Genomic DNA, 14,271 nt, shown 5'->3' with positions numbered 1-14,271 from the left:
CAAGCATACATTCAATTCATATCCATATATTTATTTATCCAAATAAATAAAATAAAATAAATAAAATATATTCAATTCAATATTCCAAATTACAATCCCATTCACAGTAGTTTAAACTCCCAAATCATTAGACCACACAAAAAATGACTCTTGAACTCGTCCCACTATTCCTGTTGAATAAGTGAGTCTTTCAATTCGAAAGACGCAAGCTGCTAAATCCCAGTCTTACATCACAAAATCAACACTGACTGTTCTATCAATCTAAGCAACCCATAACCATAGTTGAACTATAATCAGAAAACCTAGATTTTAGTCAGTCATGTAGAACCTATGCTTTATTGAAATGACAGGTAAATCCTCCTTTATTCCAATTATAATGGTCTGTAATTTTAACATCTTGCACATAACACAATTTATCAGAAAATATCTCACAAGCTCGAAGGGAATGAATTAGCAGTCAACGAGTCAAATCTACATTCATTGATTTTGAAACCAGATCTGACGAGTTTAATCAAATGGATTATATCAAAAGCTTATTATCCAAATTTCTATAAAATCATCATACACACCTCTATACCTCATCATTCAAACTTCAGAGTGTGACTCATTTATACCATTATACCACTCTTGTTCCATATTCACACAATGTTGTTCTCAAATGCGCTTAACCTCTATTTGTATAAATAAATATTTTATTCTATCAAAGGGCCCAAATTTGGAATGTTAACCCTATCACATTTTTTTATTTATTTTTATTTCACCTTTATTTAACCAGGTAAGCCAGTTGAGAACAGGTTCTCATTTACAACTGCGACCTGGCCAAGATAAAGCAAAGTAGTGCAATAAAAACAACACAGAGTTACATATGGGGTAAAAAACATAAAGTCAAAAATACAACAGAAAATATATATACAGTGTGTGCAAATGTAGCAAGTTATGGAGGTAAGGCAATAAATAGGCTATAGTGCAGAATAATTACAATAGTATTAACACTGGAATGCTAGATGTGCAAGAGATTATGTGCAAATAGAGATACTGGGGTGCAAAAGAGCAAAATAAATAACAATATGGGGATGAGGTAGTTGGGTGGGCTAATTTCAGATGGGCTGTGTACAGGTGCAGTGATCGGTAAGGTGCTCTGACAACTGATGCTTAAAGTTATTGAGGGAGATAAGAGTCTCCAGCTTCAGAGATTTTTGCAATTCGTTCCAGTCATTGGCAGCAGAGAACTGGAAGGAATGGCGGCCAAAGGAGGTGTTGGCTTTGGGAATGACCAGTGAGATATACCTGCTGGAGCGCAGACTACGGGTGGGTGCTGCTATGGTGACCAATGAGCTAAGATAAGGCGGGGATTTGCCTAGCAGTGATTTATAGATGGCCTGGAGCCAGTGGGTTTGACGACGAACATGTAGTGAGGACCAGCCAACAAGAGCGTACAGGTCACAGTGGTGGGTAGTGTATGGGGCTTTGGAGACAAAACGGATGGCACTGTGATAGACTACATCCAATTTGCTGAGTAGAGTGTTGGAGGCTATTTTGTAAATGACATCGCCGAAGTCAAGGATCGGTAGGATAGTCAGTTTTACGAGGGCATGTTTGGCAGCATGAGTGAAGGAGGCTTTGTTGCGAAATAGGAAGCCGATTCTAGATTTAACTTTGGATTGGAGATTCTTTATGTGAGTCTGGAAGTTGAGTTTACAGTCTAACCAGACACCTAGGTATTTGTAGTTGTCCACATACTCTAGGTCAGACCCGTCGAGAGTGGTGATTCTAGTCGGGTGGGCGGGTGCCAGCAGCGTTCGATTGAAAAGCATGCATTTAGTTTTACTAGTGTTTAAGAGCAGTTGGAGGCTACTGAAGGATTGTTGTATGGCATTGAAGCTCGTTTGGAGGTTTGTTAACACAGTGTCCAATGAAGGGCCAGATGTATACAAAATGGTGTCGTCTGCGTAGAGGTGGATCTGAGAGTCACCAGCAGCAAGAGCGACATCATTGATATACACGGAGAAAAGTGTCGGCCCAAGAATTGAACCCTGTGGCACCCCCATAGAGACTGCCATAGGTCCAGACAACAGGCCCTCCGATTTGACACACTGAACTCTATCTGAGAAGTAGTTGGTGAACCAGGCGAGGCAGTCATTTGAGAAACCAAGGCTATTTAGTCTGCCAATAAGAATACGGTGGTTGACAGAGTCGAAAGCCTTGGCCAGGTCGATGAAGACGGCTGCACAGTACTGTCTATTATCAATCGCGGTTATAATATCGTTTAGGACCTTGAGCGTGGCTGAAGTGCACCCGTGACCAGCTCGGAAACCGGATTGCATAGCGGAGAAGGTACGGTGGTATTCGAAATGGTCGGTGATCTGTTTGTTAACTTGGCTTTCAAATACTTTCGAAAGGCAGGGCAGGATGGATATAGGTCTGTAGCAGTTTGGATCTAGAGTGTCACCCCCTTTGAAGAGGGGGATGACCGCGGCAGCTTTCCAATCTCTGGGGATCTCAGACGTTATGAAAGAGAGGTTGAACAGACTAGTAATAGGGGTTGCGACAATTTCGGCGGCTAGTTTTAGAATTTGACATTTTACTATGGTCAATTTGACCATAATCCTACATTACTAATACATTTCCTAAATGTAATGATACCCTAAAAGATTGGCCGAAATACAATGTGTATACGTCATATGATCACACCCGTACACGTGACCTGTTCCTCCAACAGGATTTCTCATACCCCTCCTGGTAACGTCACACACACCTTCTGATTCCCTTCTAATCAGGACACACACACACCTTCTGATTCCCTTCTAATCAGGACACACACACTCCTTCTGATCCCCTTCTGATCAGGACACACACACTCACACACACCGGTTACGATGAGCAGCCTCTCTTGCCAAAATGAAAGTATTTTACAACTAAGTTCCCTGTGTATTGTATCCCCTGGGCTGTATCCGCAGGATTTTTAAACCTCAATTATCAACAACATTGCATGCATGCTTAATTCTCATTCCAAAAAAACCTCTGTACTTTTCTTAAATGTAGTCCTTAATGCTGGAGAGACCCCTTCTGTACCTTACCCTCAGATTCAGCTTGATCGAATCACATAATTTCTATGTTTTAAAAGTAAGAACGTTGCTTACCTGTATTAACAGTGGCCACTGAATTTTGTGTGTGATTTGTCCAAACTTTCTCTGATGGCGAAGTACTCAATGATCCCTTCCACTCCTGGCTGGCTCGCCAATATGTCGTGGATAAGTATCACTATACTTGTTAAAAATCAAAAGTTCTTCCAGAGTTTTTGTAGAATGAAAATATACTTTTATTACACAAAGCAACGAAAGCCGAGATGATCAGCAGAACATCTGTTTTCCCTGATTCGGAGCTCTCCTTTTATACAGACACATGCATAGTCATGCTTATACAACCTACACAGTTACTCCATTATATGTACATGATTAACATCCTTCGGTGTCACATGTTGTTTACTCGCGAAGGCTACGTGCGTTTCTCTAAATGGGGCCTCTGTGTCTCATCTCATTATATTGGTGCCGTGACTCGGACACGCTCTCAGAAAATAACATACATACCTACGTTAAAGGACAATCACACTCTGTATTGACTATATTCACTATCCAGGCATGCATCTGGAGTACAAAGTATCAATCATGTTCATTCGGTTTTACCCTTATCATTTCATAACACATTATAAAACATATCAATTCATACTTAAACATGGTTTACACGTCATGTCCATAACATACATTTAAGCCTTTCCAAACAGCCATCCTCCAAGGATCCTGAGCCACTATGGTTTTTCCTTGTGACTATGTGCATGTGGCTATGTGTGTCAGGTCATAAGCACAAACAAGTGATAACACTAGTTCCATTGTTACTCCAATCTCCACACAGCTACAATGAGAAGTTGTATCGCCATCACATGTCATTGACATACCCAGACCAGCTGCAGGGAGTTAAGGAACCATTCTTATCAGAAGCACAGCATTTGCACTAAAGAAATGTCCCTGCTGTGTTTTAACCCTTTAATTGGTTCTTAATCCATAAACATTTAAGGCATATAGGCGTTTCATTCTACAACATATGTACTAGAAAATCATCCATAATACTTTTGTACTTGTTTCCTCCAGCATCTTCACAAGGTCCTTTGTTGTTGTTCTGGGATTGATTTGCACTTTTCGCACCAAAGTACGTTCATCTCTAGGAGACAGGACGCATCTCCTTCTTGAGCGGTATGACGGCTGCGTGGTCCCATGGTGTTTATACTTGCGTACTATTGTTTGTACAGGTGAATGTGGTACCTTCAGGTGTTTGGAAATTGCTCCCAAGGATGAACCAGACTTGTGGAGGTCTACAATTTTTTTTCTGAGGTATTGGCTGATTTCTTTTGATTTTCCGATGATGTCAAGCAAAGAGGCACTGAGTTTGAAGGTAGGCCTTGAAATACATCCACAGGTACACCTCCAATTGACTCAAATTATGTCAATTAGCCTATCAGAAGCTTCTAAAGCCATGACATCATTTTCTGGAATTTTCCTAGCTTTTTAAAGGCACAGTCAACTTAGTGTATGTAAACTTCTGACCCACTGGAATTGTGATACAGTGAATTATAAGTGAAATAATATGTCTGTAAACAATTGTTGGAAAAATTACTTGTCATGCACAAAGTAGATGTCCTACCCGACTTGACAAAACTATAGTTTGTTAACAAGAAATCTGTGGAGTGGTTGAAAAAATAGTTTTAATGACTCCAACCTAAATGTATGTAAACTTCTGACTTCAACTGTATATATGTGTGTGTGTGTGTGTATATATATATATATATATATATATATATATATATATATATATATATATGTATATGTATATGTATATATGTATATGTATATATATATATATATATGTGTGTATATATATATATATATATATATATATATATGTGTGTATATGTGTGTGTATAAACCTACCATTCAAATTATAGACTGATCATTCCTTTGTCAGTGGGCAAACGTACAAAATCAGCAGGGGATCAAATACTTTTTTCCCCTCACTGTATATATATACAGTGGGGAGAACAAGTATTTGATACACTGCCGATTTTGCAGGTTTTCCTACTTACAAAACATGTAGAGGTCTGTAATTTTTATCATAGGTACACTTCAATTGTGAGAGACGGAATCTAAAACAAAAATCCAGAAAATCACATTGTATGATTTTTAAATAATTCATTTGCATTTTATTGCATGACATAAGTATGATCATTGATGCCCCGCGAGGTGAGATCTTGCATGGAGCCCCAGACCGAGGGTGATTGACCGTCATCTTGAACTTCTTCCATTTTCTAATAATTGCGGTTGTTGCCTTCTCACCAAGCTGCTTGCCTATTGTCCTGTAGCCCATCCCAGCCTTGTGCAGGTCTACAATTTTATCCCTGATGTCCTTACACAGCTCTCTGGTCTTGGCCATTGTGGACAGGTTGGAGTCTGTTTGATTGAGTGTGTGGACAGGTGTCTTTTATACAGGTAACGAGTTCAAACAGGTGCAGTTAATACAGGTAATGAGTGGAGAACAGGAGGGCTTCTTAAAGAAAAACTAACAGGTCTGTGAGAGCCGGAATTCTTACTGGTTGGTAGGTGATCAAATACTTATGTCATGCAATAAAATGCAAGTGAATTACTTAAAAATCATACAATGTGATTTTCTGGATTTTTGTTTTTAGATTCTGTCTCTCACAGTTGAAGTGTACCTATGATAAAAATTACAGACCTCTACATGCTTTGTAAGTAGGAAACACTGCCGATTTTGCAGGTTATCAAATACTTGTTCTCCCCACTGACTGTATGTGTATATATATATGTGTGTGTATATATATATATATATGCAGTATCTCACAAAAGTGAGTACACCCCTCACATTTTTGTAAATATTTGAGTATATCTTTTCATGTGACAACACTGAAGAAATGACACTTTGCTACAATGTAAAGTAGTGAGTGTACAGCTTGTATAACAGTGTACATTTGCTGTCCCCTCAAAATAACTCAACACACAGCCATTAATGTCTAAACCGCTGGCAACAAATGTGAGTACACCCCTAAGTGAAAATGTCAAAATTGGGCCCAATAGCCATATTCCCTCCCCGGTGTCATGTGACTCGTTAGTGTTACAAGGTCTCAGGTGTGAATGGGGAGCAGGTGTGTTAAATTTGGTGTCATTCCTCTCACACTCCCTCATACTGGTCACTGGAAGTTCAACATGGCACCTCCTGGCAAAGAACTCTCTGAGGATCTGAAAAAAAGAATTGTTGCTCTACATAAAGATGGCCTGGGCTATAAGAAGATTGCCAAGACCCTGAAACTGAGCTGCAGCACGGTGGCCAAGACCATACAGCGGTTTAACAGGACAGGTTCCACTCAGAACAGGCCTCGCCATGGTCGACCAAAGAAGTTGAGTGCATGTGCTCAGCGTTATATCTAGAGGTTGTCTTTGGGAAATAGACATGAGTGCTGCCAGCATTGCTGCAGAGGTTGAAGAGGTGGGGGGTCAGCCTGTCAGTGCTCAGACCATACGCCACACACTGCATCAAATTGGTCTGCATGGCTGTCGTCCCAGAAGGGAAGCCTCTTCTAAAGATGATGCACAAGAAAGCCCGCAAACAGTTTGCTGAAGACAAGCAGACTAAGGACATCGATTACTGGAACCATGTCCTGTGGTCTGATGAGACCAAGATAAACTTATTTGGTTCAGATGGTGTCAAGCGTGTGTGGCGGCAACCAGGTAAGGAGTACAAAGACAAGTGTGTCTTGCCTACAGTCAAGCATGGTGGTGGGAGTGTCATGGTATGGGGCTGCATGAGTGCTGCCGGCACTAGGGAGCTACAGTTCATCGAGGGAACCATGAATGCCAACATGTACTGTGACATACTGAAGCAGAGCATGATCCCCTCCCTTCGGAGACTGGGCCACAGGGCAGTATTCCAACATGATAACGACCCCAAACACACCTCCAAGACGACCACTGCCTTGCTAAAGAAGCTGAGGGTAAAGGTGATGGACTGGCCAAGCATGTCTCCAGACCTAAACCCTATTGAGCATCTGTGGGGCATCCTCAAACGGAAGGTGGAGGAGTGCAAGGTCTCTAACATCCACCAGCTCTGTGATGTCGTCATAGAGGCGTGGAAGAGGACTCCAGTGGCAACCTGTGAAGCTCTGGTGAACTCCATGCCCAAGAGGGTTAAGGCAGTGCTGGAAAATGATTGTGGCCACACAAAATATTGACCCTTTGGGCCCAATTTGGACATTTTCACTTAGGGGTGTACTCACATTTGTTGCCAGCGGTTTAGACATTAATGGCTGTGTGTTAAGTTATTTTGAGGGGACAGCAAATTTACACTGTTATACAATCTGTACACTCACTACTTTACATTGTAGCGAAGTGTCATTTCTTCAGTGTTGACACATGAAAAGATATACTCAAATATTTACAAAAATGTGAGGGGTGTACTCACTTTTGTGAGATACTGTATGTATATATATACATACATACATATATATATATATATATATATATATATATATATATATATATATATATATATATATATATATATATATATATATACACACACAAACAATACCAGTCAAAAGTTTGGACACACCTACTCATTCAAGGCTTGTTCTTTATTTTTACTATTTTCTACATTGTAGAATAATAGTGAAGACATCAAAACTATGAAATAACACTTATGGAATCGTGTAATGTGGTCCTCTGTAGCTCAGCTGGTAGAGCACGGCGCTTGTAACGCCAAGGTAGTGGGTTCGATCCCCGGGACCACCCATACACAAAAATGTATGCACGCATGACTGTAAGTCGCTTTGGATAAAAGCGTCTGCTAAATGGCATATTATATTATTATTATATTATAGTAGCCAAAAAAGTGTTAAACAAATTCTTCAAGTAGCCACCCTTTGCCTTGATGACAGCTTTGCACACTCTTGGCATTCTCTCAACCAGCTTCACCTGGAATTATTTTACAACAGTCTTGAAGGAGTTCCCACAAATGCTGAGCACTTGTTGGCTGCTTTTCCTTCACTCTGTGGTCCGACTCATCCCAAACCATCTCAATTGGGTTGAGGTCGGGGGATTGTGGAGGCCAGGTTATCTGATGCAGCACTCATCACTCTCCTTGGTCAAATAGCCCTTACACAGCCTGGAGGTGTGTTGGGTCATTGTCCTGTTGAAAAACAAATGATAGTCCCACTAAGCCCAAACCAGATTGGATGGCGAATTGCTGCAGAATGCTGTGTTAGCCATGCTGGTTAAGTGTGCCTTGAATTCTAAATGAATCACAGACAGTGTCACAAGCAAAGCACCCCCACACCATAACACCACCTCCTCCATGCTTTATGGTGGGAACTACACATGCGGAGATCATCCGTTCACCCACACCGCGTTTCACAAAGACACGGCAGTTGAAACCAAAAATCTCCAATTTGGACTCCAGACCAAAGGACAAATTTCACCGGTCTAATGTCCATTGCTCATGTTTCTTGACCCAAGCAGGTCTCTTTTTCTTATTGGTGTCCTTTAGAAGGCCTGACTCACACAGTCCCCTCTGAACAGTTGATGTTGAGATGTGTCTGTGACTTGAACTCTGTAAAGCATTTATTTGGGCTGCAGTTTCTGAGGCTGGTAACTCTAATGAACTTATCCTCTGCAGCAGAGTTAACTCTGGGTCTTCCATTCCTGTGGCGGTCCTCATGAGAGCCAATTTCATCATAGCACTTGATGGTTTTTGCGACTGCACTTGAAGAAACTTTCAAAGTTCTTGAACTTTTCCGTATTGACTGACCTTCATGTCTTAAAGTAATGATGGACTGTCATTTCTCTTTGCTTATTTGAGCTGTTCTTTCCATAATATGGACTTAGTCTTTTACCAAATAGGGCTATCTTCTGTATATTCCCCCCCCCCCCCCCCCCCCCCCCCCCAGCTTGTCACAACACAACTGATTGGCTCAAACGCATTAAGAAGGAAAGAAATTCCACAAATTAACTTTTAAGAAGGCACACCTGTTAATTGAAATGCATTCCAGGGGACTACCTCATGAAGCTGGTTGAGAAAATGCCAAGAGTGTGCAAAGCTATCATCAAGGCAAAGGGTGGCTATTTGAAGAATCTCAAATATAAAATATATTTTGATTTGTTTAACACTTGTTTGGTTACTACATGATTCCATATGTGCTATTTCATAGTTTTGATGTCTTCACTATTATTCTACAATGTGAAAATAAAGAAAAAGCCTTGAATGAGTAGGTATGTCCAAACTTTTGACTGGTTGTGTTTGTTTGTGTGTGTGTGTGTGTGTGTGTGTGTGTGCGTGTGTATACATACATACATACATACATACATACATACATACATACATACATACATACATACATACATACATACATACATACATACATACATACATACATACATACATACATACATACATACATACATACATACACACACACACACTACCATTCAAAAGTTTGGGGTTACTTAGAAATGTCCTTGTTTTCCATGAAAACATACATGAAATGAGTTTGAATAGGAAATATAGCAAAATGAATAGGAAATGTAGTCATTGACAAGGTTAGAAATAATGATTTTTAATAGAAAAAATAATTGTGTCCTTCAAACTTTGCTTTCGTCAAAGAATCCTCCATTTGCAGCAATTACAGCCTTGCAGACCTTTGGCATTCTAGTTGTCAATTTGTTGAGGTAATCTGAAGAGATTTCACCCCATGCTTCCTGAAGCACCTCCCACAAGTTGGATTGGCTTGATGGGCACTTTTTACGTACCATACGGTCAAGCTGCTCCCACAACAGCTCAATAGGGTTGAGATCCGGTGACTGTGCTGGCCACTCCATTATAGACAGAATACCAGCTGACTGCTCCTTCACTAAATAGTTATTGCATAGTTTGGAGCTGTGCTTTGGGTCATTGTCCTGTTGTAGGAGGAAATTGGCTCCAATCAAGCGCCGTCCACAGGGTATGGCATGACGTTGCAAAATGGAGTGATAGCCTTCCTTCTTCAAGATCCCTTTTACCCTGTACAAATCCCCCACTTTACCACCACCAAAGCACCCCAGACCATCACATTGCCTCCACCATGCTTGACAGATGGCATCAAGCACTCCTCCAGCATCTTTTAATTTGGTCTGCATCTCACAAATGTTGTTCTTTGTGATCCGAACACCTCAAACTTCGATTCGTCTGACCATAACACTTTTTTCCAATCTTCCTCTGTCCAGTGTCTGTGTTCTTTTGCCCATCTTAATCTTTTATTTTTATTGGCCAGTCTGAGATATGGCTTTTTCTTTGCAACTCTGCCTGGAAGGTCAGCATCCCGGAGTCGCCTCTTCACTGTTGACGTTAAGACTGGTGTTTTGCGGGTACTATTTAATGAAGCTGCCAGTTGAGGACCTCTAATGTATTTGTCATCTTGCTCAGTTGTGCACCGTGGCCTCCCACTCCTCTTTCTATTCTGGTTAGAGCCAGTTTGCGCTGTTCTGTGAAGGGAGTAGTACACAGCGTTGTACGAGATCTTCAGTTTCTTGGCAATTTCTCGCATGGAATAGCCTTCATTTCTCAGAACAAGAATAGACTGATGAGTTTCAGAAGAAAGTTCCAAGATGCCGTAGCAGTGCGGTCGTGTACTCTGTTGTGTGTCCGTGTAAATAGTCTGTTTTTTCAATTTTTTGTCTTTTGTTGTATATATTTCCCCTATCACACTTTTCATCCTTCTACTAAATATACTTTCCTGCAACCCGCCTCACTCAATGTGGAACGGCTTCTATTATTTACTTACCTTTTATCTAGAATCTCCAGTTGAAACTAGCTAGCCAGTTAACTAGCTACTTGCTATTAGCCATCGTTAGCGGTTTTAACCCAGAACATCAGATTTTCTTCCGGAATAACTGAATCACTGGACCTTAACACCGGATCGCAACCAGCTAGCCGCAACCGAATGGATGTTGCTGTTGGCTAATCACCACTGCCCCCGAAGCAAGCACCAGTTAGCCTTGAGCTAGCCTCGAGCCAGGCCCATATCCCGGCTATCTACCTCTCTGTCTACCGGACGGGAGTAGCCAGCTAACAGCGGTTCTGCCGGAATCACTGAATCACTGGACCTTTAACACCGGATCATCGCAACTAGCTAGCTGCAACCTAATGGATGTTGTGGTTGGCTAATCAGCCTTGAGCTAGCCTCGAGTCAGGCCCATCTCATTCAAATCGGAGGACCTGTTGTCTGGACCTCTGGCAGTCTCTATGGGGGTGCCACAGGGTTCAATTCTCGGGCCGACTCTTTTCTCTGTGTATATCAATGATGTCGCTCTTGCTGCTGGTGACTCTCAGATCCACCTCTACGCAGACGACACCATTTTGTATACATCTGGCCCTTCATTGGACACTGTGTTAACAAACCTCCAAACGAGCTTCAATGCCATACAACACTCCTTCTGTAGCCTCCAACTGCTCTTAAACACTAGTAAAACTAAATGCATGCTCTTCAATCGAACGCTGCTGGCACCCGCCCACCCGACTAGAATCACTACTCTCGGTGGGTCTGACCTAGAGTATGTGGACAACTACAAATACCTAGGTGTCTGGTTAGACTGTAAACTCTCCTTCCAGACTGACATTAAGCATCTCCAATCCAAAGTTAAATCTAGAATCGGCTTCCTATTTCGCAACAAAGCCTCCTTCACTCATGCTGCCAAACGTGCCCTCGTTAAACTGAATCCTACCAATCGTTGACTTCAGCGATGTCATTTACAAAATAGCCTCCAACACTCTACTCAGCAAATTGGATGTAGTCTATCACAGTGCCATCCGTTTTGTCACCAAAGCCCCATATACTACCCACCACTGTGACCTGTACGCTCTTGTTGGCTGTGATAGACTACATCCAGGTCATCTATAAATCACTGCTAGGCAAATCAACTGGCTCCAGGTCATCTATAAATCACTGCTAGGCAAATCCCCGCCTTATCTTAGCTCATTGGTCACCATAGCAACACCCACCCGTAGTATGCGCTCCAGCAGGTATATCTCACTGGTCATCCCCAAAGCCAACACCTCCTTTGGCCGCCATTCCTTCCAGTTCTCTGCTGCCAATGACTGGAACGAACTGCAAAAATCTCTGAAGCTGGAGACTCTTATCTCCCTCACTAACTTTAAGCATCAGTTGTCAGAGCACCTTACCGATCACTGCACCTGTACACAGCCCATCTGAAATTAGCCCACCCAACTACCTCATCCCCATATTGTTATTTATTTTGCTCATTTGCACCCTAGTATCTCTATTTGCACATAATCTCTTGCACACATATCATTCCAGTGTTAATACTAAATTGTAATTATTTTGCACTATGGCCTATTTATTGCCTTCCCTCCATAACTTGCTACATTTGCACACACTGTATATATATTTTCTGTTGTATTTTTGACTTTGTGTTTTGTTTACCCCAAATGTAACTCTGTGTTGTTGTTTTTTATCGCACTGCTTTGCTTTATCTTGGCCAGGTCGCAGTTGTAAATGAGAACTTGTTCTCAACTGGTTTACCTGGTTAAATAAAGGTGAAATAAAAATTAATAAAGTTATTTGTTTCTGACCATTTTGAGCCTGTAATCAAACCCACAATTGCTGATGCTCCAGATACTCAACTAGTCTCTAGAAGGACTATTTTATTGCTTCTTTAATCAGCACAACTGTTTTCAGCTGTGCTAACATAATTGCAAAAGGGTTTTCTAATGATCAATTAGCCTTTTAAAATGATAAACTTGGATTAGCAAACACAACGTGCCATTGGAACACAGGACTGATGGTTGCTGATAATGATCCTCTGTACGCCTATTTAAATATTCCATTAAAAATCAGCAGTTTCCAGCTACAATAGCCATTTACAACATTAACAATGTCTACACTGTATTTCTGATCAATTTGATGTTATTTTAATGGACAAAAAAATTGCTTTTCTTTCGAAAACAGGACATTTCTAAGTGACCCCAAACTTTAGAACGGTAGTGTATATATGCACAAAACGTCATACAACAGTCCCCAGTCGTTTGTCTAGTTGGTTAATCGTGTGTGTGGGTTGTGTGCGGGCATGCAGGTGAACACAGCGATCCAGCTCTTTCTGGTAGCAGCATCGTTGGCTTCTCCCGTCTTTCACTACACAGACAGTCCGCTCCTGCAAGCCCTATGGTAAGACACACTCCACAAGCAGTCTGTTTCTGCAGGCTACACACACTGCACACTGGAACTCTAAATGGTACATTGTTATTGTTCTGCATATTTTGGGATACTGTGTTTGTTTGTGCAGGTATATCACAGCGGTAACGACGACTGTGTCAGGCTACAGCTACTATCACTACGGCATGAAGACTGTCGCTGTGCTCAACAGCACCAAGTAACCATGGCAACACCAAGTAACGGTTGCAACTTAATACACTCTTGCCTCAATCATGAACAAACACACACCCACTTGTGTTTGGAAAGAATACAAAATGTACTCTGAGTGCGTATTTTTAATCTCAGTATTGCCATGGGAACTGTTTTGTATCTGATGAATGATGTGATTAAACCATGAACCTGCTCTGATAGCCTCTCGCTGTATGTGTCAACTACTTGTTTAGATTACTAGTATGGTCTGTAAAGAGGATCAGGATTCTGCAAGTGTGTGTGTGTGTGTGTGTGTGTGTGTGTGTGTGTGTGTGTGGTGGGAATTTTAAGTGTCTGTATGATGGTGACGTTTCCAAGGTTTTCAACATTACCACCAATTGTACCAAAAAGGTTTACTGTGTCAAAGCTGTGTGTTAGTGACATCTGCTGGTCTACTGAAGTCACCAGCTGTTGATTATCAAATTGACTTGATATTTGTATTGCCATTAGTTCTGTCTCTTAGCTTAGTGACTTTTCCAATACAACCGGTTTAGTCAAACCCTCGGAAGTCCAGGTTTCAGTGAGACGAGATTTGGAAGTATGGCTGTGCAAGGCTAGTCAAACCGCAACACCAGTAATATTGGAAAGAAACATGATTTAATGAGGCTTCAAATGATACCAGGTGATGAGGGTTATTTCATCAGTATATTACATCAGATTCGTAGTGTTTTGTAAACTGTTGAAAAGCAGCGAGAATCACTACAATTACTAATTGATTAAATCACTAATTTATCCAGGTGTTACATGGCTGGTGCTTTGAA

General features: G+C 41.2%; 1 protein-coding gene across 2 annotated transcripts in view; it reads left to right on the top strand.

Annotated features, from left to right (window-relative positions):
- The window catches only part of LOC311145592 (cardiolipin synthase (CMP-forming)-like), a 29,927-nt gene extending 16,253 nt beyond the window's left edge, over nucleotides 1-13,674 (top strand). For both annotated transcript variants that reach the window (XM_084181874.1, XM_084181873.1), the window contains exons 6-7: nucleotides 13,182-13,273; nucleotides 13,392-13,674. In XM_084181874.1, the coding sequence (XP_084038000.1) occupies nucleotides 13,182-13,273; nucleotides 13,392-13,482 (183 nt within the window). In that variant the 3' untranslated portion in view covers nucleotides 13,483-13,674. The remainder of the gene's footprint in view (nucleotides 1-13,181; nucleotides 13,274-13,391) is intronic.
- The last annotated feature ends 597 nt before the right edge of the window (nucleotides 13,675-14,271 follow it).

The sequence above is a fragment of the Coregonus lavaretus genome, assembly GCF_964263955.1.
Source record: "Coregonus lavaretus genome assembly, chromosome: 18".
Taxonomy (NCBI): Eukaryota; Metazoa; Chordata; class Actinopteri; order Salmoniformes; family Salmonidae; genus Coregonus; species Coregonus lavaretus.
Note: the sequence above shows the minus strand (reverse complement) of the source record. Positions and strands in the feature narration are given on the sequence as shown.